Raw genomic sequence first — 26,052 nt, forward strand, 5'->3', positions numbered from 1 at the left:
CCTGTGTCTTCTGAAGACAGTGTGCGATGCGCTTAGAAAAAGCCCTTTTCGTAAAAGTGTTCTTAGAACTCTCTAAAAGGTAAGACCCGGGGGCGCCTGGGTGGCTCAGTCGGTTGAGCGTCCGACCTCGGCTCAGGTCACGATCTCGCGGTCCGTGAGTTCGGGCCCCGCGTCGGGCTCTGGGCTGACGGCTCAGAGCCTGGAGCCTGTTTCCGATTCTGTGTCTCCCTCTCGCTCTGCCCCTCCCCCGTTCATGCTCTGTCTCTCTCTGTCCCAAAAATAAATAAATAAACGTTGGAAAAATAAATAAATAAATAAAAAATAAAAGGTAAGACCCGGGCCTGGCTGCTCTGGGTCACCCCCGTCCTGCAGAAATGTAACACGAACCCTAGACTCGGAGGAACCACGCTTTGTAAAGTCCTTGAAAAGGTGAAGTTAATTGTAATATCTTGCTTTACCCAACATATCCGAGATGTTATCATTTCAAAGACGTATCGCGTGAGTAACCATTAACGAGACGCTTTATTCTTTTCTCTTGTTCAGTCTTTGAGATCCTGAGCGTGTCTAGCACGTGTCGATTTGGCGTCCCTGGCCTCACGTCAGGGACTCGACAAGCGCCAGAGGCTTGTGGTTGCCGGGACTGGACGGCACGGCCTGAGGGCTCGTGGGGGCGTTCGTTTGCCGGGAAGAACCGCGTCTGTGCCGATCGCAGCGCCCAAGGCTCGGAGAGCTAGCTCACCTGGGGCCGTAGCAGTGGCTGCTTGTAAGATGCTTGCAGGCTGCTCTGAGTAGCAATGGAATCGCCGGTGCCGGGGGGGTGACGCTGGTGGCCGCCACCCGCCTGCCCTCTTGCCGTCCCCCCCCCCCCCCGCCCCCCCAGTGCAGAGCTGTCTTCAGAAGTTGCCGTCTCATCTGGAAACCGTGACTGCCATCCCTCCTGTGCCAGGTGAGGCCGCGCGGCATAGGTCCTCCACGTGGAAGTGGGGTCTCGGGGCCCCGGGGACGGCGGGGCACGGGGCTGCGGGGGACGGTGCCCGCATTCTACCGGCCGGCACGCCGCACTCGTGGGTGGCACCGAGGCTCCTACTTTCGGTCACTGAAGTTTGGGGGGCATTTGCTCCAGCAGTTGGAGGCGTCCTGATCGAGGGACCCATGTGGTCCGTCCCATGTCGTCGGGCTTGGTGAGGCAAACTGAGCCTATCGGAATCTCAGAGACAATTAGATGTGATGCGGGGGACACATCCTGGATGTGCGGGACTTCCAGCTTTCGAGTGTTCTGGTCTGTGGACGTCTCGTGTGTCCCTGATGTGGACCGACCCGGCTGAACACGGTGTTTAAGTCACCTCTGGGGCTGCTTCTCCAAGGTCAGACCTCACAAGGTGCCCGCAGGGATGTGGTGTGCCCTCTGCTTCTTCTTCTCCCTCCCACAAGACGACGAGGGGACACGCAGGAAGGGAGGGGTGGCTGTGGTGAGCGAGCCCGCGCGGGCCTTCGTCCCCGGGTGTTATAAGGATGATCGCCGAGTGTCAGGGAAAGGCCACGCTGTGCCACGACAGGCGTCCGCATGGCTGACGGTTGAATCTTCCAGGCACTCGTGTTTCGGGGGTTTGTTTGCAATTGTTTTTTAGCCATACAGACGCCCCCGAACTTACAGCAGTTTGACTTTAAAGTTTTCAACTTTACGATGGTGTGGAAGTGGTACACACTCAGTAGAAACCATACTTCGAATTTCGAATTTCAGTATCTTCCCAGGGCTAGTGACAGGCGGTCTGATCCTCCCCCGTGATGCCGGGCGGTGGCCGCGGCTCCCAGTAGCCACGCGATCACGAGGGTCAACAGCCGACACACCGACCGCCGGCCGCACCCGCCCAGCCATTCCCGTCCCTTCCGGTGCAGCCCTCCCGTGCATCACAGGACATACTCGACACTTTGTTGTAAAAGAGGCTTGCGTTAGACGATTCTGCCCCACCGTAGGCCAACGTGAACGTTCCGAGCACAGTCAAGGCGGGCTGAGCTAAGCTGGGGTCTTGGGTCGGTTAGGTGTACCGAATGCATTTTTGACTTCATGATGTTGTTGACGTACGATGGGTTTACGGGGACCTGGTGCCATCGTAAATCAGGGAACACCTGTGCTGAGAGGCCCGGAGGAACATGCTCTTCTCTTTAGCAATCACGTTCTCTTCCACACCGACTGTAATCGTCACTGTGACTTACGTTCGTCAGCAGGCCGTGTCTCCTAGGGCCTTGAGTTTTATTTCCTTTGTGTTTTGGCCTTTTGACTATTTGATAACCTCTATACCAATGACTGAGAGTAGGCGTGTCCCTACCATGTAAAAGGGAGAATTCCTCGGAAATCTGTATGACCGCCTTCAACTTCATATTGCACAGTCCGTGTGCCCTGGGAGTGAGTTCTCTTGAAGTGAGAGCGATTCCTCATGCATACTTGGAATGTAAGATCTTTTCTTCCTCCAAAATTATGCCTCAGAAAAAAAAGGGGCCACATTCTCTTCCAGACCTAACAAAAGATTTCGGGTTACAAGGCATGTTCTCAAATTATTTCGAGCACAGAAGTGCTGTCTGGAGAAGGTGCACGAGTGTGAGAGCGGTTGATTTGGGTGCCGATCCTCAAGCCTGGTCCTGGGAGCAGCGGCACCCCCGGGAGTCTCAGCCCTACCCCCGACCTGGGGCTCGGAACCTGGGGGCCACAGATAGCTGCATCTGAACTGTCTCTCCGGAGACGGAGGGCTGCTGTCACAGAAGTCACCCGCTTACTTGTAAGCGTCAAAGTTATTTGACACAGCTTTCTTTACCATACCTGGGAGTGTGAGTGCCCGACTCCAGGTGTTGAGGTATCACTGTGAGCGGTCAGAGGTCACTTCAGAGGGCAACAGAATAAATGTGGAGGCCACACACACACCTATATTATCGTGTATGTTGTATGTGATAACAGACATACGCGTATCTGCCCAGGATGGCTGAAGGAGTCCCCGCTGTTCTGACACATCGATGACCTCTCACAGCTTGAGATAAAGCACGGTAGATGGAAACAGAGGGGACAGCTCTGAACAGCTGTGTCTGGTGACTCCCCAGTGGCCCTGGTGAGGACAACCCCAAGTGTCACCTCCCCAGGCCAACCTCCTCCTGCCCTCAGTGCCCTTGGCACATGCCTCATTGCCTTTATTGCTACAAACTTGGGGGCTGGGGGTGCTGTGCCTCACACTGATGACGCCCTGTGGTGTTTTTCAAGGGTTTTCAAACACGTTTACATTTCTCAAGGGCCTGGGATGTGCCCTGACCACGGCAGGCTCTCCCTCAGCACTTGTTGAAAACATGGCCCGGCCAGTTTTGCAGATGCGGCGAGTAAATCTGGGGGGGGGATGGATCTTTTTTTTTTTTTTTTTAATTTGTTTTTTTTTGTTTTTTTTGAGAGACAGAGGGCGAGCAGCGGAGGGAGAGACAGAGGGACACGCAGAATCCGAAGCAGGTTCCAGGCTCTGAGCTGTCAGCACAGAGCCTGACGCGGGGCTTGAACTCACAGATCATGAGATCATGACCTGAGCCGAAGTCGGACGCTTAACTGACTGAGCCATCCAGGCGCCCCTCAGTAGGCCAATCTTAATGCTAACTGGTGCCATATAGCAAAACAGTCAATAAATGCTTCGGATATGTTATAATATGTGAGAATTATAAACTAATTCTATACTCAAATGTTGACCTTACAACAGATACTGAGTATAGAAGAAATATACTGCTTTAGTAATCCATAAGTTTTGATATGTATTTTGCTGTCAATTCAGTTCAAAATATTTTCTAATTTCCATTGTAATTTCTTCTTTACCAAGGGGTTATTTAGAACTGTTTCTGTATTTCCAAGTGTGTGAGATATCTCTAGTTATTTAAAAATTATTTTAAATTTCTAGCTTATGCACACTGTGGTCAGAGACCATGATGTACACATTTAATTTTTTTTAATGTTTATTATTTTTGAGAGAGAAAGACAGAGTGCAAGCAGGGGAGGGGCAGAGAGAGGGAGACACAGAATCCGAAGCGGGCTCCAGGCTCCGAGCTGTCAGCACAGAGCCCGACGCGGGGCTCGAACTCATGAACCGTGAGATCATGACCTGAGCTGAGCCGAAGTCAGATGCTTAACCAAAGGAGCCACGCAAGTGCCCCTCTGTGTTTTAAATGCCTTATGCTATGATGAGAATTTCTGTGGTCAGTTTTTATAAGTGATGTATTTGTATTTTGAAGGAGTGCGTGTGCCACAGGTCCTGGGTGTCACTGTCCCCAATGCCTTTGCTTCATATCTGCTTTGTCTGATGTCAGCACCCCAGATTTTCCTGTCGTTTTCTGTGTGTGTGTGTGTCTATGCACCCATTCTTACATACCTTATTCTTGTTCTCACACACAACAGCCCCTTCGAAGTCATGTGACGGGGCTTGTGCTGACCGATCCATCCAGCGGGACGTTGGTCCGTCCTGTTCTGTATTTTCGAGTTGTCTTGCCATTGGCTTACCTTTCTCTCTGCTCTTTTCTTCCGCTGACATTTCTCTCTCTCTCTTTTTCTCTCTGCTAATTTGAAGGTTAAAACTCCATTTCAGTTCCTTCAGCAGCCACCCTACAAATGTATATTAAAATGAGTAACGTCTGAGGTCAGTCGGAATTTTCACCCCGCCACGTAAGCGAGGGTCCCCGAGCACGTTAGCGGGGGATTCTGTGTGTTCAAGCTGTCCCTTCCTCTCTTTTACGCTAGAAGACGTTAGTGGTCCTGCTCTACAGAGCCTGTGCCTATTAGGTTTGTCCACATTTTTACCACCTTGTACTTCACCCTTCTTGCATCTTGGAACCTGGGACCATTTTCTTTCTTCCTGAAAGGCACCTTTCAGAATCTCCTCTAGTGAAGGCATTTTTGTCTGAAAGTGTCTTTCCTTTGCCTCTCTTTTTTCTTTTTTCTTTTGTTAAGTAATCTCTATGCCCGGCGTGGGGCTTGAACCCACAACCCTGGGGTCAGGAGTCACCTGCTCTTCCGACCGAGCCAGCCGGGCGCCCTGCCATGCTTCTCGCTGGAACCCTCCTTTGGTGTGTGTGGCATTCAAGGCTGTTAGTGCCTCACGCAAGTCCCAGAGGTGCTGTGCTCAGTCTTCCGGCTTCTGCCATCACTTCTGAGAAGGCTGTAGTTTCACTAGACATGCCCTTCTTCCTTAGTGTTTTAATCACACTGGGGATCCTGGGGCTTCTGAAGGCTGTGCATCATTCCCATATGCAAAATTCGTAGCCTGTCTGCTTCAAGCTGCCGCCCCGTCCCCATGCTCTTTCGCTCCTGAATTCTGGTTCCTGGACACGGCCTTCATGTCCTGTTTTTGGCGCGTCACATCTAAGTGGCTTCCTTGCAGCCACTTAGATGGGAGGCGACGGCACAGAAGGAAGGGGGGACACGAGGACATCCAGGGTCCCTTCCCTGCCATGCGCTGAGGGCTCAGACCCAGTTTTATTGGACAATTTATCTGTGTGGGTAAGCGTTAGATATACACGTATGAGGCAGGAGACGCACACTGTGTACTTTTGCAGGTTCCACACGTGAACTAAATGCTTTCGTGTTTGCGCTTAAAATTGGCCTCGCACAGCATAAAATTTAAGCTAATAATTGAAACATTCTTCTCTGCTTGGAACAACATTTAATAGCAGACAAAAGACACCAGGGCAGAACGAGGGGTGGGCAGGCAGCCGGGTAGTGGCCAGCGAGGAACAAGGGTCCCGGTGGTCCCGGACTGCGCCAGCCCAGCCCTTTGCTGAGTGCCCTCAGCTCAGCAAGAGCCGGCGGCTGCTCCCCACCGTGCCCCTGTGCTCCCGGGAGCTGCTCCCCATCCCGTCTGTGTCTGCACCCCCATCTCTACCTGCCCCGAACCCCGTGCTCCCCATTTCACTTCCTGTCCCCTCCATTTCTTTGTATTTCTGGGACACTCGCTACTTTTTGAAGTTGACGTTAACGACACAAGTTATTGTTGTCTCTCCCGGGGAAGGTGGGTGCAGCAGAGAGGGACCCCCCTCAAGGAGCTGGCCCTGGGGATCTGGGGGGCAGGGAGGGACCTGGGCGGGTTTTGTAAAGCACAGAACCGCAGGCATGGGTCACTGGAAGCCATCTGGAGTGCTGTGCCCCACAGTGTGACTTAATTTATATTTCATATCTACTGGCCTGCCTAACAGATGTAATGTCATTTTCACACTTGTTAACAAATCACACTTTCTTGCTTAGGTGAAATTAAAAGTATTTCATAAATGAGAAAAGTAACAATTCCTTTTATGTGTAATGGTGGTTAAGGACTATTAAAATGCAGCGTATTCAATCTAGGCTGAATAACTTTACCGCGGAGTGTCTGCGTGCCACACGATTAACGGGCCGGGAGCGTGGCCGTCCCACGGTGCACACGGGGCCAGCCCCGGACCCAGGTGCCCGTGTGCAGGAAGGCAGGGTGGGAACAAGGGGAGCCCGGTGCGGGGGGGGGGGGGGGGGCTCAGAGTTAGAGGGAAACAGGGTGTGTGCGGGGCGGGGCGTCTGACAGCTTCGAGGGCGGCAGCAGGTGGGAGGGGCCAGGTGGGAACGAGGGGGCGGGGCCCTGTGTGGTGGGAGGAGCCCGGGCTGCCTCCAGCTCTCCTCTGATGCCCGAGTGGCCTTCTGGGAGCACTGCCCTCACCACCTCTGCCTTGATCCCCAACCCCCCATCCTGGGCCTGGCTGGAGGCCGAGGTCCCCTGGGGCCTCTCATTACTTCCCTGTAGGAATTTCCCAGCCGGCCAAAGTCACTGACAGAGTCCCATGAATAACTGTCACGTTCCCCTGTTTCCATGACTCCCCTGCACGAATGACTCCTGAAGACCGCGAGGACGCCCGGTGTGCGTGGGCTCATAGCAAATGAGCTCGCTCTCAACTCTCACAGAGCACTTCTGGCCCCTCACGGGCACCTGTCATCGGCTGGATGCTCTCATCTCTTCTGTGTGTATTTCTTAGCGCCTGGAAGGAGTTCCTTACATTCAGGGACGAATCTGATTGGCGCTGAGGCCCTTAGCGTTCGTTAAAAAAAATTGATTTTACGTTTGTAGATTAGAAAGGAGGACACATATATCCCCCAACGTATACATTCTAAAGGGTGTTTTTTGGGATTTAAAAAAAGGAACAATGCCAATGAGGAATGATTTTGAAGCTACTTCCAACTACCAAGATTCAATAAGCTTGGCGTTTAGCTTATGATCGTACCATTGACATTAGCTCGTTAATACATACACTGCAGATCCTTCAGTATGTATCTACAGCAAATTTCTAAAAGTGAACCGGTGTGACCTTATTCTTGTAGCTTCACACATTCAAAGTCAGCAAGGGTGATATTACCAAGTTAAATCACCGTGTACTTATCCACCACCTATTGTGGCCAATTCAGAGCCATGGCCTAAGTGTAGCTATGATTAACTATTTCTTAAATCTCGAATTCTTAGGTGTTCAGTGTCCTTCTTTACTTCCTTCCTGTTATTAGCGTCAGATGCCCTTAGTAATTGAAAGGGCAAGAACTGGCCAAAAAAAAAAAAAAAAAGACAATTGAGTCTAGTTTTTAAACCAATGGTTAATATTCACTCTACAGGAACAAAATGTATAAAATATTCCACTTTAAAGAGAGTGAATGTCTTCATACATTTTTCCTTTCAAGTCTCATACTTCAGATATTGGATAAATCAACTAAGAGTTCAGGTTATTGATATGCAAAGCAATTACTGGTCATTTACCAGTAACATTACTGGCTAAACACGAAAAACAATCTACGAACAAAAGTACCCAGGTGAACTTTGTCTGCCCGGGAGGCCTCGCTAAGTGATCCGTCTGGATGTCAGCAAATTGCTTACTAATGTGTTGACTTATGACCACCCTCAAAAGCAAAATGAAAAGGCTGGAATTTACAGCATATCAATGAATCAGTTGATAAGCTTTTACTGGTTTAATATCCTCCCAGTCTTGCTGCTTGGAGCCACTTCAAGTTAGCAACAGAATGTTTGCCGTCTCCGTGTGATAAAGGCAGTCACAGGACTAAACAAACTTTAAGACCATTATGCTGTTTGGTGAGATGTAAATGAAAAAAGTAAGGGAAATCTCATGTAGGAGGGTGTGGGAGCGGGCAGCCCCCAAAGTCAACCACAGCATCTGACAAATCACTAAGCTTACTTTTTTAAACAACGGTCAGGACTTTTAGCTTGGGTGGAGATAATATAATGCATTTGAAAAGTTTTAATTGCAGCAATAAAAGACCATCCCTCAATTGTACGACATGTGCTAGCAGAATTTCTAGATAAGGATCAAAGGCCTCAAGGACCAACCACTGCCTTCTGGGCAACACTGGGGCTTTCTGTTCACACCGGGGACAGGAGCACAGCGGCTTTCCTGACCTTTCCGGGCGGCTCTGATCTGAGTTCACTGAGCCTTGTTGCAAGAGAGCCCCAGGACTGCTGCGCCGTCCCCGGCAGTGCCAGCTTCATTCTCTGACACTCTCGGGGACAAAACCCAACGTTTGATCCGTTCTGTTCTTTCCACAACCTATTTAAAAGAGCCCACATTGTAACACGACATCACTTGGCTCTGGGTCAGTTGGGAATGTGCCGGTGATTATTTTTTTAAAGCAAGGCGAATCTGCAAAAAAAAAGGGATTCTCAGCGTATGGAAGCATTAACATTTGTAGAAAGACCACCTCTTTATTGATCGGTCAACACCCAACTGGTGCACAGAAACTAAAGGAGAGGTCTCGTTAATCCCCCGCAACAGAGGAAGGAGCACGCAAGGCCGCGGTTCTGTTACAGGTAAGAGAGGTCAGTTTGTAAAAACAGAATGACCTGAGCTCACCTAATCCACGGTATTAAACGCATACCCATCTCGGCGAGACCTTGAAGCTTGAGACGAAACAGGCACTTCCTCATTTATTGTGTCTCAAATGTCACACTGCAATCCCTCTTTGCCTTCCTTTCCTATCGAGTGCAGACTTCTTTCTCCCTGAGGACAGCATATACTTCCTGCACAGTTGGCTCTGTAGGCTCTCCAGCTTCTAGACTTCAAACATGCCACCTCTCACCGTTCGCGGACAGGCAGCTCCGTGCACACTTGGGTCGTGGGCAGGGCAGTAAGCGAACAGGCCTGTGAAAAGGCACAGGCGTCACAAGGCAGCACCGAAAGGCGAAAGGCGAGCCTCTGTAGGAAAACCTGGCATTTCTGGAATGTCACTGACTACATTACAAAGCTACAAAGTGAGGCTCCCACCCAGAGGAGCCTTGATTAAGTCATTGTTCGTTCTGGCTTTGGAATTTGCTTTTTCTAAAGGGGGGATTACTAGGAAAACTCCTGAAGCTGGACCTGAGCACACCCGCTTAGCTCTGGGAGCGCACATGCTTAGCTCTGGAACGCCGGCAGGAGGGGTGATGAGCGACCAAGACCAGGAGTTGTATTTTTATGTCAAATATCTTCATCTGAGCTTCCTAGGTTTTAAAGCTGCATATTACTGGGCAAGCTTATGTTCAACAAAATACTTTTATAGGTATTTCAAGGAAAACACTCAGTTCAAAAATTTTTTTTTAACTAAAACATACAAGTTTGTTTCTTGACGAAAGTAATAAAATCGTCTCTCATAGAAAAATGCTATCTAAATATTTTTATAAAACAGTGTGCTCTATCAAACCAAGACACAAGGTAGCCTTTTATAAAGTCCCTCTGGGTGACATGACCACTCTCTCCGCTCAGGCAGGGGCGCACAGGTGCTTCCTGGGTCTAACGTCTATTTGCCATTAGGCTGCTGCACTTCCGAACTGTGAAATATGTATTCTACTCACACGATTCATCTTTAAAAGGGCACAATAGTCGGAACCCCCAAACTTTAATATACATATAAGCAAATATTCCAAGGTTCAAATAAAGTTCAAATAAAGATGATCGTTTGCTTGTCAGCAAAGACATCTGCTGAATTGTTGCAGACCAGGCTGGAGAGAGCAGGAAAGCCACTGCGTCTAACTGCTGCGCAGGAGACGGGGTCTCTGAGGACGGTCACCCGCGGCACACGACACCCCAGGACGTACTCTTCTTGTAACTGGAAGTTTACCCCCTTTGTCCAACGTCCCCCCACCTCACACCCTCCCCCCAGCCCCCGGCAACCACCGTGCTGTTTCTGTGAGTCCGACTTTTTCAGATTCCATGTGTAGGAGACATCATATGCTATTTGTTGTTGACTGACTTCACTTAGCACAATGCCCTTAGAGGCTCCTCTGTGTCATCACAAGTAGGATTTCTTTTTTTCAACGGACACGCACGTTGTTTCCATGTCTTGGCTGCTGTGAATAATGCAGCTCTGTCTCCAAGATACTGACTTCGATTCCTTCAGATGAGCACCCAGAAGTGGGATTGCTGGGTCATATTGAAAGTTCTATTTTTAATTTCCTTTAAAAACTTTTAATGTTTATTTAGCTTTGAGAGAGTGAGAGCGAGCAGGGGGAGAGGCGGAAAGAGAGGGAGACAGAAAATCCGAAGCAGGCTCAGCGTTGTCACTGCAAAGCCCAACACGGAGCTCGAACCCACAAACCGCGAGATCATGACCTGAGCCGAAGTCGGACGCTTAGCCGACTGAGCCACCCGGGCCCCCCCGCCCCCGTGTTTAATTTTCTGAGGAGCCTCCATCCTGTTTGCCACAGAGGTTGCATCAATTTATATTCCCACCAGCAGTGCACAAGGCCTCCCTTTCGTCGGCATTCGCACCGACACTTGTTACTTCTTGTCTTTTTCATCACTGCCACTCTGACAGGTGCGAGGTGCTCTTCTCTGGTTCGATTTGCATTTTCCCTGATGCTGATGATGAGCATCTGTTCGTGTGTTCGCGTGTCCCTCAGCCACCTGGACGTCTTCTTTGGAAAAGTGTCTGTTTAGCCCCTCTGCCTATTTTTTAATCAGATTTTTTGGGTAAGTTTTACGAGTTCTTTATGTGTTTTGGATATGAATTAATCCCTTATCAGATATTCCCCCATTCACTGCCTTTTCACTGTGTTGACTGTTTTCTTTGCTGTGTGCAGAGACTTTCTAGTTTTACACAGTCCCATGTATTTGTTTTTGCTTTTGTTCCTGTGCTTTTGTTGTTATATCCAGAAAACCATTGCCAAAAACCAACGTCAAGGAGACTTTTCCTGGATTTCTTCTAGAAATTTTGTGGTGTCAGGTCTTAAATTTAAGTCTTTAATCCATTTTGAGTTAATTTCTGTTATATTCTCTTGATGAACTCACCCCAACTAGATCACTAACATTATCTAGTTACCTTTTTTGTTTCTTGTTATAGCTTTTGAGTTACAGTCTGTTTTGTCAGATGAGAAGCATGGGCGTCCCCATTCTCTTTGGGCTTCCGTCCACACAGAGTACTTTCTCTGCCCCTTCATTCGGAGCTTGTGTGTCCTTGCAGTGAGTCTCGCGGGCTGTGTATAGTTTTCGCGGGCTGTGTCTTGTTTTCTTAGTCCGTCTAGCCATTTCTCGCCTTTGGGTTGGAGAAGTGACCTATTGTTTGACAGCTCTTTTTGTGGTTCCTTGTTCCTTTCCTCCTCTCTTGTTGCTTTTCTTTGTGAATTGATTTCCCACAGGGGTGTGCTCTGACCCTCTTCATTCTCTCCTGGTGGGTTTCGCTTTGGGGTTATCGCAAGCCTTGCTAAGACCTTGTATAGATGTAACAATCTATTTTACACTGATAAGAACCTAGCTTCCATCCCAGACAAAACCTCCACCCTTTTACTGCCCCCATTTTATGTTTTTGATGTCACAGTTGACCTCTTCTTATATTGTGTATTCATCAACAAACTATTGTACCTATCGTTATCTGTAATACTTTTGTCCTCTAATCTAGACAGTTAAGACTTTAACACCCACCACATTACAGTGTTAGAGGAATCTGGATGTGCCCGCGCACCTACTTTCGCTGCTGTGTTGTATGCAGCGATACACGTTCACGTTGCTCATTAGCACCCTTTCGTGTCAGCTCGAGGAAGAGCTGGTGGCATTTCTTGTGAGGCTGGCCTAGTGCTGAGGACCCCCCTCAGTCTGGTCTGTCTCCTTCATCTCTGAAGCACACCTTTGCCAGGGAGAGTGTTCTCCGTTGGAGGATCTGCCTTTCAGCACCTGGAATATTTCGTCCTGCTCTCTCCTGGCCTCCGAGGTCTCCGTCGAGAGACCTGCAGACAGCCTCATGGGTGTTCCCTTGTGAGTGTGGTTTTTCTCCTGCTGCTTTTAAGATTCTTTGGTTTTTGAGTTTTATTAGAATGTGTTTTGGGGGAAGATCTCTTTAAATTGCGTTTGTTTGGTGACTTCATCAACTTGACTATCCAAATCTCTCGCCAATTTGGGAAGTTCTCAGTCACTATTTCTCTGTGCTACCTCCTCTCTCCTCTGAGACTCTCATAATTCACAGACCGTTTCCTTGGACGGTATGCTTTCTTCACTTTTTTAAATTTCTTTTTGTTTTCCTCTGACTGGATAATTTCAAATTTCCTTTTTTCTAGATCACAGATTCTTCCTTCTGCTTCATCCAATCTGATAGGGATGCTTTCTATCTCTGTTCTCTGCTCCAGAATGTATTTGGTTCTTTATTGTTTCTGTCTGTTGAACTTGTCATTTTGTTCATGTATCATTTCCCTGATTTCATCAGATGCTCCAATGCTCAGATGTGTTTTTTTTAAGTTTTTAAATTTTATTTTTGAGAGAGAGAGAGTGGGGGAGGGGCAGAGAGAGGGAGGGAGACACAGAATCCGAAGCAGGCTCCAGATTCTGAGCTGTCAGCACAGAGCCTGATGTGGGGCTCGAACCCATGAACCGTGAGATCATGACCTGAGCCCAAGTTGGACATGTAACCGACTGAGCCACCCAGGTGCCCCTCCTTCTGTGTTTTCTTGCCCCTCACCGAGCTTCCTTCAAACACCTATTTTGAACTCTTTCCCAGGTAAAGTGTAGCTCTCTAGGTCTTTGGGGTTGGTTATTGGAAGGTTGCTGAGATCCTTTGGTGGGATCATGTCCCCTTGGTTTTCAAGTTCCTTGAGGTCCCGTGTTGCTGTCTTCATGGCAAAGTAGCAGTTGCCTCCTGTTCTTTGCTGGCTGGCCTCAGGAGAGCAGTACCTTCTGTCACAGCCCTGCTCTGGGCTCAGAGGCTTTCTCTCCTACCCCACAGGTCTTGCTCCCTCTTGCGGCGGAATTCTTATGCTCGGATGCCTTCTCTGGATTCTGGATGGCTCCCGGCTGGGTGCTGATGGCCTTCCTTTGGCTTTCCCAATGGTGAAGCCACAGCTCAAGCCTGTGGTCTCTCCTTCACCCACAGATTGGGGCTGGCTTTCTGCATGTGCTCACTAGCTGCCTGCCAGAGCTTGCACTCACCATCAGGAGTGTGCACAGGGAGCCAGCCGCAGGGTGTAGGCAAGGCACATGTAGCACTGGGGGCCGCTTGGGGGGGATATGCAGGTGAGGCACCCCCCAGGGGGGCTTCTTAATGGGGGCCACAGCACAGTCAGTAGGACTCTGTCTCTTTCCTGCCCTCCGAGAGCCCATCTGCTGCACTTCCAGCTTCTTTTCCCCCAACCCCCCCCCCCACCCCCCGTTATGCATTTCAAGACTCAGTACTCGGGATGGAAGGAGGAGCCTCTCTGGCAGCATCCCACGCAGACAAGGAGGCTGGGTGCTCACTCACATGCTCTCACATTCCCCTGCAGGAGAAATCATGGGGGAGAAGACCTCTCTTGGCCCTGAGTGCCTCCTTGGGGCAGGGTGACATGGGTAAAGTCTAACTCCTCCTCTGACCCTCTTCAAAGCATTCCTGTGGGCGTCATGGAACTTTTCCTTGGGAAACCTGGACTTCCCAAAGGTTCTCTTGTATGTGGGTAATTGTCTGAGGCAGTGCTCTCTGGGGGCTCAACGGACTGGCCAAGAGGGTCAGAGCAGGTTCATAGGCCACTTTGGGGTCCACAGCTTGAACCAAGGTGTGATCCCTATTACCGGACCCATGGGCAGGCGACAGTCCTTCCGGGTCCCTTACCCTCTGGTGCTGGCTTCCACAGTTCTACAAAGGCACTCTTACCTGTGGTGGGATGCCAGACTGTTGCTGCTGATGGGTGGGGGGCAGTTATGAGTGAGGGACATTTTATGTGGCTGTGTTGCTGATGTCACCCCCAGAAAAAATTTTTTTCTGAGCAGTACTTGTACATTCCTTGTTAAGTTTAATTTTAGTTGTTAACTATTATGCAAGGGATCCTTTTCCCCTGCACTTTATATCTGATTATTGTTGCTCTATAAGAAACAATTCTTGCATATTTATCTTGAATGTGAACATCTTCGAATAGTTTAGTTCTAATTCTTCAAATGATTTTATAGATTTTAAATCCATGTGTATAAATAATATATGTACTATTATATAATGCCCATAAACACACAAATATTTTGTTTTCTTGTATTATTGCATTGGTAAGGATTGACCGAAGTGTGATGATAGTGGGTAACTGATTTTACATCTTTAGGGTTTCACTATCTAAAAAATGTGTTTTTAGTTTCTGATGTATGGTCTTTACTTTGATAAGGAAATGTCACCTAGCTCGTGTTTGCTGTTATTATTAGGAATGGATATTTAATTTAGTATTTTCAGTAAAGATTGAGATATGATTTTTCAGACTTAACAGCATGAGTTTGCATACAAGTCTTTTATCATTTTAAAATGATTTCTACATATACGGTTATGCCTCCTATTCCATGTGTCTGCATTCTGTTTTACCTGTTTTAACTCTGGTGAGACCTAGTCATTGTTAGTTTTTTAAATGCTGATGAAATTTTCCTCTTCAGTTTCTTTTTCCCAAAATATCAGCTGTTGGCTTCACTTACAGTTTTACTTTTATCCTAACAAATTATTTTATCATTATACTTTCTACTTTCCGCATTTAAATTTTTTTTAGTGTTAATCAGTATAGCTTTCTCATTTGAATGTTTAGTTCATGATCTTTCATCTTTCTTGTTTAATAATAAGTGTGCATGACACTAATCATCCTCTAAGTACAGCTTTAGCCATACACCACAGAATACTAGTGTGCTCACTGTCATGAACACAGGAACAGTGTATAATTTAGGTTCTGAATTTCCAAGTGTACTTTAATAGTCATTGATTTTACTGTGATTTTCTTTTTTTTGCATATGCATCATTTTTGAGCATGCCTTTATATAGGGCATCTTTATTTCATTGGATTCTAATGTGTGTGTCTGTTAGATTTTTTCAATGTAATTCAAGTTTGTTATTTAATAGGGGAAATTCATCTCAATCATGTTTGTGGTAGTTAGTTATATTTTAGCCCTATCATCTTTTTTTTTAAGTTTATTTATTTATTTTGAGAGAATCAGAGACAGTGTGAGTGGGGGACGGGCAGAGAGAGAGGGAGAGAGAGAATCCCAAGCAGGCTCTGTGCTGCCAGCAGAGAGCCTGATGGGGGGCCCAAACCCATGAAACCAAGATTTGGACGTTCAACCACGTGAGCCACCGTGGCACTCCAGCCCTATCATGTTACCTTTCCTACTCATTATCCTTTCTTGTTGCCTCTTCTTGGAAATCTTTTTATACCCCCACATACATATCTACTGTGGTCTTTATAATTGCTGTGTGGTAATCACTGTATGGATGTAGTTGGGGGCAGACTCTAGCTGCTTATGATTCCTTCTCCCTCATAATCATCGCTATAGTGAACACAGTCATTGATACATGTTAGCAAACAAACATGTAGATCTGTAGGGTCCATTTCTAGGGGGCTCAAAGAGAACTTTCAGCCAGAAGTACATTCTTAGTTCTGCCAATGGCTTGTAAGAATGTCCATTTTCCTCTCATGGTCATCAATACTAGATAATTATCATCAGAATTTCCAATTCTTGCTAATCTAGTAGGTGAAACAGATTTTTTTCATTTGAGTTTTCTTTAATTATGAGTAAGGTTGAACATCTTTTTTAAAAGTTTTTTTATTTTTTTTTTTACATATTTATTTTTGAGAGACACAGAGAGACAGAGCACAAGTTGGGGAGGGACAGAGAGAGAAGGAGACACAGAATCCGAAGCAGGCTCCAGGCTCTGAGCTGTCAGCACAGAGCCCGACGCGGGGCTCGAACTCACAAACTGCGAGATCATGACCGGAGCCGAGGTCGGTCGCTCAACCGACTGAGCCACCCAGGTGCCCCAATTTATTTTATTTTAAATTGTTATTATTTATTTATTATTATTTTTCATGTTTATTTATTTTTGAGAGAGAGAGGGAGACACAGAACCCAAAACAGGCTCCAGGGTCTGGCCTGTCAGCACAGAGCCCTATGCGGGGCTCAAACTCACAAACCACGAGATCGTGACCTGAGTCGAAGTCAGGTGCTTAATCAGCTGAGCCACCCAGGTGCCTGATTACATGCTTTCTTGACCGGTTTCAGGTGAAGCATTTTTGGCATGAAAGGGCACAGGTCATGTTTTGTCCTAGCGCACTCTGCGTACATTAGGAATACATAGCGTCCGGTTGTCTGGTTATCGGTAATTTCGTCTGTTGGGCTGAGATGTCTGTCAGACCTTTCCAGTGTGAAGCCTTCTCATGCTGTTTGTAAATTATATATGATCTTTGGGATGATACTTTGAGACTGTGTGGATATCTTATCCCTTGACAGTCTTTCTTTCACCCAGTAGTTTATCGTAATTTATTGGTATGAGCTCTCCGCAGGCTATCACTTGTGTATGCAGCCGCATGGTCTGGATGCATCTATAGAATCCTGGGTAACGTGAAATTCAATAAAGTAGTTCAATGATCTTTTGGATATCACTAAAACACATTGCATTTAAAATTATAGATTAAAATTGTAGATTAACACTTTATAGACCATGCTTATAGCTTAGCAAGTCAGTTTGAAAAACGTAGGAGAAAAATCATTAAATTGCAAGAGCCATTCAATAAGTGACTGAGAAGCGGTCTGTGTAGAAAAGGACAGCCTCTGGGCTCCACCCACACAGACGTTCAAACATACAGCCGCCCCTTCTCTGCGATCTCGCTCTCCAGTTTGTTACGCATGGTCAACCGTGGTCCCGGAACAGATGCATCATCAGAGGTCAGTGGGCGCCCAGCGCTACGTCCCACGTCACTCGCCTCCCTTCACCTTGTCACGTGGGCATTTCACCATCTCACATCGTCACAAGAAAGGTGAATGCAGGACGGTAAGATATTTGAGAGAGTGACCCAGAGTCATATAACTTTTATTACAGGATATCATTATAATTGTTCTCTCAGTTATTGTTAATCTCTTACTGTGCCTAATTTATAAATTGAACTTTATCATAGGTATGTATGTATAGGAAAAAATGTGGTTTATATAGGGTTCGGTGCCATGTGTGGTTTCCAGCATCCCCCCGGGATCTTGGAATGCACCCCTCAGGGGCAAGGGGGGACAACTGTTGTAAGGCATGTGCCTACATACGCAACCAGGAGCAGTGGCAGGGGGGTGTACCTACTACGAGTACACCCCCTAACGGTAAATGCACATTTCATTTATTTAAAATGAAATGAGGGTTGGCAACCCTAAAATGTATGTGGAACCGCAAGAGACCCCGAATAGCCAAAGCAGTTTTGAAAAAGAGAAGCAAAGTTGGATGCACCGCAACCGTGTGACTTCAAGTGACCTTGACAAAGCTGTAGTCGTGACCACAGTCCGGGGCCGGTGCAGACGCAGACACACAGTCAGTGCGACAGAATGGAAAATCCAGACTGAGGAAAACCCACAATGATGAGGCCAATTAATCTTCAAGAGAAGAGGAAAGAATGTTCTATAGGAAAAAGACAGTCCCTTCAGCAAGTGGTGCTGGGAAAACTGGACAGCCACGTGCGAAAGAATGAAACAGGACCGCTTTCTTACACCATACACGAAAATAAATTCAAAATGGATTGAAAACCGGGGCACCGGCGGGGCTCAGTTGGTTGAGCATCCAACTTCAGCTCAGGTCATGACCTCATGGTTTGTGAGTTTGAGCCCCGCATTGGGCTCTCTGCTGTCAGCACGGAGCCCGCTCTGGATCCTCTGCCCGCCACCCCCACCCCCACCCCACTGCCCCTACCCTGCTCCCGCTGTCTCTCTCAAAAATAAAACATAAAAAAACAAAAACAAAATGGATTAAAGACCTAAATGTAAGACCTGAAACCATAAGAATCCTAGAGGAGAACATAGGCAGCAATGTCTCTGTCATCGGCCGTAGCGATATTTTTCTAGGTATGTCTCCTGAGGCAAAGGAAACAAACGCAAAAATAAACCATTGCGACTACATCAAAATAAAAAGTTTCTGCATGGCGAAAGAAACAGCAAAACTAGAAAACAACCTACAAGTGGCAGAAGATATTTGCAAATGGCTTCTCTGATAAAGGGCTAGTGTCCAAAATACATGGAGAACTTACATAAGTCAACACCAAAAAACCCCGAATAATCCAATCAAAAGACGGCGCAAGACATGAACAGACATTTCTCCAAGGAAGACATGCTGACGGCCAACAGAAACAGAAGATGCTCATCGTCACCGTCGGGGAAATGCAAACCGGAACTGCAGGGACACATCACTTCGCACCTGCCAGAATGGCTGAAATCAAACGCACAAGAAACAGCAAGTGTTGGCGCGCGTGTGGAGAAACGGGAACCCTCTTGCGCTGCTGCTGGGAATGCAAACTGGTGCAGCCGCTCTGGAGAACAGTGTGGAGGTTCCTCAAAAAGTTAAAAAGAGAACCACCCCAGGACCCAGCAATTGCACTACTGGCGATTTACCCAAAGAACACAAAAACCCTAACTCAAAGGGATACACACACCCCTGTTGACTGCAGCATTATTTACAGTAGCCAAATTATGGAAGCGGCCCAAGTGCCCATCAACTAATGAATGGATAGAGATGTGGTATATATACACAATAGAATATTACTCAGGCATAAAAAAATGTAATCTTGACATGTGCAACAACACGGACAGATCTAGAGAGTACAATGCTAAGCAAGTCAGTCAGTCAGAGAAAGACAAATACCATAGGACTTCCCTCTTATGTGGAATCGAAGAAACAAAGCAAATGAGCAAAGGAAAAAAGAGAGACAGAGAGACAAACCAAGATACAGACTCTTAACTACAGAGAACACACTGATGGTCACCAAAGAGGAGGTGGGTGGGGGATAGGGAAACAGGTGATGGGGGATTAAGGATGCACTTGTGATGAGCACCGGGTGATGTGGTGTTGAATCACTACATTGTACACCTGGAACATATTATACCGTGTGTTAAATAACTGGGATTAACATTTAAAAAATAAAATGAGGCTTGGGTATAGATTTCAGTGTTTATGGCCAAATGGGATAAGGGAGTAGAATGAGGTAAGAAGAAATTACAGAGATTTAGGAAACTAGCAGAGAGAGTGAGGATTACAGAGTTAGTAATAATAATAAAAAAAAGACAGCTGAAAAAATTATAAAATGCCTAGTTGTGCAACAAATTGAGTCTAACATTAAATCAATACTTTTGGGGAAGAACGATCTGAATCACCGTGTGTGTCTTTACACGTTGTGTCTGTGCATGGGTATGTAATTGTGTGTTTGTGTGTGCGCGCACATATTTGTGTGTAGATATAGAATCGGTCGAGTCTCATGACTCTGCTTTATGTGAAAAAGTGTAGCCTATATTTTCAAAAATGATTACAAGATGGCGTATACAAATGAAAAATTTACACGCATAGGTAAAATGACTATCATGTGTAATTAAAATTTTCTAAGAGAAAAAAATCAATAATTTCTGATTCGAAAGCCATTATCACATTAGAATTACTAAGAATTACTGTCAGTAGAATTACTGTCAGTGTGCAGAGTAGAGAAAATAGCAGGCCGAGAACTCCGTTCGCGGACTTGAGAGTGAGTGACCCCTGGAGAGATGGCGGGTGTGAGGAAGGCGGAGGACGGCGCTGGGACAGCTAACTGGCCAGAAGACAGGTGTACTGCGGTGAGCAGCGGGCAGCCCATTATCTTGGTCGGTGGACAAGGACTTTTAAAAACTAGATACAAAGCTCAGCAGAGCGGAGAGCCAGAAGGGAGGTCAGCGCCCTCAGAGGAAAGGGTCACTTGTCCAAGACAAACGGAGGTGGCACATACTCTTCTTATGCAGTAACTTTGGGAGTTGTAGCCGATTGGCCGTCCCTCCTGTCCAGTAGATGGTGCTGAAGAACGCACGGCGTTTCTCGTGTCCACCCCGTACGCCGATGTGGGCAGGGGGCTTTCACCGGGACTGTCCCATTTCCCTAAATATGTTTTGCTCCTCAGTTCACGCTACAACGTGCATCGTTGACTCAGAAAATAGTTTTTTCTTATATCGAATGGCGGATTCTCCCTCTACAGCCCCCGCCCTCCCTCTGCCCACCTCCACTTGGGCAGCCAGCAGGGGCTGCTGCGGGCCCCGGACACCCGCCAGAGCCACCCTGCGCCTCTGTCCCCCGTGGGCCCGAGAGGACGCCTCCCGTGGGGCCAGGCAGCACTCGTGGTGCATCCCCCCCCCGCGCTCAGGCTGCCCTTGCCCTACAAGCTCCTCTCCTCCCTCCATCAGTGGTGCGGTCTTGTCTTCGAGACACAGGGTTTTAGGGTTATTTACTCACACGTTGCATTTGGTGTTGTCCTGCTCCTGAGCACAAATCAGCTGTGTTTTCTTGATTAAATCCGGGACATAATGCCATCACAGTCAGCCAAGGTCCCAATTTTCTTTTGCACACACCCGTAACTATGTCGCCTGGACCAACGACCTGAGTGATCGGAAAGGGCCCTGGGAACACCCAGCACCGTCCTGTTTGAGGGCGGAGCCTCAGTGCACTTACCTCCAGGACCCCTGTACAGTTCCGGGCGCTCTCAGAAGCCCCCCAGCCAGGGCGCAGATGAGGAAGGGGGGTTTAAAGATACACAGAGACAGCACCTCGCCCGAGAAGGTCAGATTGGGAGTCGGATAAAACCAGGAAGCACGTCGTGAACATCAGCCTCTTCCCCCAAAGCACGGGACTGAGGTCACTTATGCTTTACACACTGAAGGCGCGGTAACGACGGGGAGAAGAGGGATCCCTCTATACGGTAAAGAGTAATTTTCTATCACTCATTCTTACAAATGGGAGTGCAGGCTAAAAAGAAACAAGTAAGTGTGGGAAAGATCTAAATAAATGTGTAAGGGAAACTTCCATACATAATGACTACAGGAAAGTGTGACTGTGAATTCTGTCTTAGAGATTTAAAGCTCACCTCACGTCAGAATGCCATAGTCTCATACAGGACACGCTAGCGAAAACAATATGGACTATCAGGGTGCTTGGGAGGCTCAGGTGGTGAAGTGTCTGACTCTTGATGTCAGCTCAGGTCAGGACCTCACAGCTTGTGAGCTCGAGCCCCGAGTCAGGCTCCGTGCTGACCGCGCAGAGTCCGCTTGGGATTCTCTCTCTCCCTCTCCGCCCCTCCCCCACTCACACGTGCACGCTCTCCTGCCCTCTGTCTCTCAAAAATAAACTTTAAAAAATATACACTACCACTGAATCTGAAGCAGGTAACACAAAGATGAACTCGAACAACGTATCAGCACTTATAATGGACACACGCTGCTGAGCGCCTACTGTGTGCTAGGCCTCTGTCAACACAACTCCACTTGTTCGGGCCCCGCTGCAAGGTCGAGATTATCGCTGTCCTGTTACACGCGCATGAGGGCGGAGCTGGGGTGGCAGCGCCGGCTCCGCCGGCTCCTTCCGCCGTGCGAAGGCTGTCCCTTCTGTTTGGGCTTCGATGATGGAAAGTTGCTAAGCCAAAAAAGGGAAACGTAACCGATAAAAAAAAAAGGTTTAAACGGCACCCAGGTGGCTCAGTCGGCTGAGCGTCCGACTTCGGCTCATGTCACCATCTCACGGTTCCTGAGTTCGAGCCCCGCGTCGGGCCCTGTGCCGACGGCTCGGAGCCTGGAGCCTGCTTCGGATTCTGTGTCTCCCTCTCTCTCTGCCCCTCTCCTGTTCACGCTTTGTCTCTCTCTCAAAAATAAATAAACATTAAAAAATTTGAAAAAAAAAAAAAAGGTTTAAAGAAAGGGTAGAAACTGCCGTTACTTATTTCTGAAACTCTCCCATTTGGTGACTCTGGGAGGCCCCAGTAAAACGCAGCACTGCAGGCCTTTATTTTTACAAAGTTCTCCTGTTCTTTTAACTCGCAATGCAGGGGGTGTGAGAAACTAAGCCCGTTTCCATTCCTTTATCCTAAGAGATTATTGAAGCGGGTGTCACGAAATGGCCAGACAAAAGTTGCTTTGAATTTAAACTTCTCCCAATTTTACGAATTTTATGGTTTCACTGGAAGAGAAGATCTGTCCCCCACTGTCTGGGTTGGAAAGTCAGCTTACGTTGACCGGGATTTTTAGCAGCATCTCAACCGTTTTTAAAAAGCCCGCGCACGAACGAGCGTCGGGCGTCCCCAGCCTCTGCTGGTCTTCCTGCCCCCGCTGAGTCTCACCGCGCGCGCGCGCGCGCACTCTGGGGGATCGAGGGCCTTCCCCTACCTTTCCTTCAAAGAATTTTCTCCTCAACTTGGCGTCCGTGGGCGGCACTGTTCTCCTCAGGTCTCGGTACCACTTCCTCACCACGTGTCCCCTCCAGGAGGCCTGGATCCTGGAACACAGGTGTTTGAAATGACTGACTCAGGACGGCTTCGACAGGCGTTTCAAAACCGGGCGAGATCGGGGTGGGGTGGGGTGGGGTGGGGCCGCGGTCGAGGCGGGAGGCAACATCCCCGCGACCTTGAACGTGAACCGTCACGGCTGGGCTGCAGGACAGTGCGCCCGGGTGGGCCGTGGGGCCCGCGGGCGCGGGGGACCCTTCCTACCTTGTCGCACACTTTACTTTGAACAGCCGCGCTCCGTCGTGAATCACTCTGGTTTGGTACTGGTTCTTTCTACAGAGGGGGCAGGTTTTTTTATTTGCGAATTTTTCAAAAGCCTGGAGGCATGCCTGAAGAAAAACATTGAACGCTTTATAAGTAATTACTTATAAATAACATTTTTACTTCTAGTGTAATTATAGCGCTCTTTTCTCTCATAATTATGAGACAGTCCAATTTAGATTAGAGCATAAAGGGAAGAAGTTTCATCAGATGTTAACACCTTCCTCATGAAACTTGTTCCAAAAGGGAAATTTTACAAGAATGTACATGCAGCTACATCAAAAACTCCTGCCAACAGCTCGCGTCAAGGGAGGTGACGGCTCGAGCGTGAGGCTACCGCAGTCGGGCCTGGGAAGCGGGCCGTCACTTTGATGTGCGCCACCAGGAGGAGGGCGTTATACAAACACTTGCGGGTCTTTCGTCGTGGCAGAAGACTCTGGACTCTCAAAACAGGATGAACTGCACTGTAGCCTAAAGTCATATTTCTAACTCTAAGCGGTGGTTACGGATAAGGCAAGTGGTTCTTTTCAGGAGACTTTAAATGAGCGATCGCTACACGGGCGACGCACTGCGCACTTTACGAGGGAAGGAGGCGGGACTCACTCACTCTGTGAAACACATGGGAACATGAAAGCAGCACCTGTTTGCGAGAAGACAAAAATGTTTGAAGTTTAAATTGGTTTTCAAAGAGCAGCAGCATAAATGCATTAATTAAAAGAAAAATTCTGAATGCTTAAAAGGTAGGCTGTGTTGTTTCTTTGAAAAATTAAAAAAGCAGATTAATAACCTTGATATTTCTAATATTTAAAGTTGAGCACAGCACAGGTATATCATCTCAACGAGAAAAACTCCATTAACAACAATCTGAAACATCAGACACAGGATGATTGCTAGTAAGCCGTTAAAATGAGTGCGTTAAATACATTAGGAAATAGATGTGTTTCCTGGGCAGACCCTGGGAGGGAAGGGGGCTGGCGCGTGGGGAGGGAGGTGCCCAAGGAGGAGTCGGGGGAGCGCGAACAAATGTCTTTGCTTAGGGCTTTGTTCAACCGACGGCGGCTTTATTAATTCTAACACACTTCAGTTTAAACAGCAATAAATCCTACACACATACGAAACACTTGTTCTCTCTGAAATGCAGGGAAAGTGCGCTCACAAGAAAGCATCACCTCTCTGTGACCCAAATTCTCCACCGCATAGTGATATTCTGGGCTGTGGAATAAGGAAGAGGGTAGGTGGTTCTTCTGGAAGGAGAACCAGGGGGTGATACCAGGACACCAGCCCCAGTGAGCTGCGAGCACGCGCACGGAGGGAGCCCGGCGAGAGGGCCCGCGGCCCTGGCTTCTCCCAGAGAGGAGGAGAGGGGCGTCGAGGGGCTCAGCTCCCAGCAGCCTCTAACACTACTCCTGCCGTGAACACTTCCCCGGTTCCCCCCACCCCCCTCCTTCACTCTACTCTTCCCCTCTTAAACAGGAAGAATGGAAGAAATACCGGACTAGATAGAACCCACAAAGTTAAAAAACCTCGACTTGAAACTGACTGCCAATAAGCCTAAACTGGAAAACCTTAGTAACGCGGGTCCTCGTTAATTATCGCCATTAATCTAACAGCACCCTTTGGTGTGCTCGATTTTGCATTCTTTGTGGAATATCCGTCAATGTTTCATCAGCAGATATTTGAGGATCTATGTTGAATAACACTGTACTCCTGTATATTTAAAATAAACTCTTTTTTAATGTTTATTTTGAGAAACAGAGCATGAGCTGGGGAGGGGGAGAGAGAGAGATTAAGAATCCCAAGCAGGCTCTGAGCTGCCAGCACAGAGCCTGGTGTGGGGCTCGATCCCATGAACTGTGAGATCATGACCTGAGCCAAAAATCAAGAATCAGATTTAACCGAGTGAGCCACCCAGGTGCCCCTAAAATATACTTTTAAACGTCCATAAATGTTTGTTATCGGCAAACATTATCTGAGATAAAAATAAATGACCAAGTGGTGGTCCATATGCTAGAAGTTGGGACTAGATTCCAGCTGACCTTGAACATACTTCCTGAGTCACGCTGGTGTGGGTCACTTGACTTGCTTGTGCCCTCATCTATTAAATGGGTACAATGCCTCCCTCTGGGACGCATAAGATAACTGAGGTCCTCTGAAATCATAAATGCTGCAGGAAATACCAGCTGTTGTTTGTGACTAAGGAAAACTCTAAACACAGAACAATAAACAAAGTAAACATGCAAAATGAACACAAGTGTCTGTAACTGTGACCAAACGAAATAAAGACTATGGTAATAAAGACTGAGAAATGTATAAAAACCAGAATGGAAGAGATGGGCATGGTGCATCCCGTCCCTGCTCCCTCCAAGACACTTGGAATAAGCTGTCATTCTTCATACACCAGTCAGCCTCAGTATTTACAGCGTAATTAAAAATGACGTTGCCGGGGCCGGAAAGACTAGTTGTGGTTCTAGTCACTCTTGCCCCACTAAAATACTAAATTATCCTAGATGATAATTCTGTGGTTTAAGGGCTAAAATCTCTCCCAGATCCCCAGCTTTCACACAGGTAAGATGAGGTCTTGATAGAGAACTGGAATACAATAAGTACGTTTAAAATAACTTGTGAATTCAAATTAGTAAAGAACAAACGTTTTATGGCTGTGAACTAACTTGTTAACGATGAAACTCATTAAAACAAATTAAGTTTGAGAGTTACGTGCCAGGTAGTGAGGAAAGCCCGAGGTTCCCAGGCTATGAACTGAGAGCCTGCCCTGACTCTGTTTGCTGTATTTTCCAGCAAACCTGCACCTGCTCGGTAGGAAGCACGGGCAGCGCCCACAGGAAGGCACTGTAGGGCGGCTGCGAGCTTAACACAAAACACCAGATCCTCGAGGGGGGAGCGCCCCTAAGTGTGAGGGGATCACAGGAGACTGGGCAGGCACCGTATGCACAGAAATCTCTATGACGCGCCTCGACTGCATATTGTCTATAAGATCAACCTTACTATGGTAAGGGTTCGTGAATGAAGATGTTAAAAGATTTTACTTAAACATTCTTATACAAAT

The 26,052-nt window shown here is 47.6% G+C and overlaps 1 protein-coding gene across 14 annotated transcripts in view; it reads right to left on the reverse strand.

Moving 5' to 3' along the window:
• RNF32 (ring finger protein 32) overlaps positions 1-26,052 on the reverse strand; it is a 49,925-nt gene that overhangs the window by 16,856 nt on the left and 7,017 nt on the right. For 7 of the 14 annotated variants that reach the window (XM_053217815.1, XM_027051215.2, XM_053217813.1 and 4 more), the window contains exons 5-7: positions 23,596-23,628; positions 22,932-23,056; positions 22,609-22,717 (exon numbers count right to left, since the gene is read on the reverse strand). In XM_053217815.1, the coding sequence (XP_053073790.1) occupies positions 22,609-22,717; positions 22,932-23,056; positions 23,596-23,628 (267 nt within the window). Of the gene's footprint in view, positions 1-7,697; positions 8,668-8,709; positions 9,166-17,268; positions 18,653-20,689; positions 20,834-20,857; positions 21,146-22,608; positions 22,718-22,931; positions 23,057-23,595; positions 23,629-25,024; positions 25,153-26,052 lie in introns of those variants that run through there. The other 7 variants (XM_027051217.2, XM_027051213.2, XM_053217818.1 and 4 more) reach the window with 7 other exon arrangements.

This window comes from Acinonyx jubatus, chromosome A2, assembly GCF_027475565.1.
Source record: "Acinonyx jubatus isolate Ajub_Pintada_27869175 chromosome A2, VMU_Ajub_asm_v1.0, whole genome shotgun sequence".
Taxonomy (NCBI): domain Eukaryota; kingdom Metazoa; phylum Chordata; class Mammalia; order Carnivora; family Felidae; genus Acinonyx; species Acinonyx jubatus.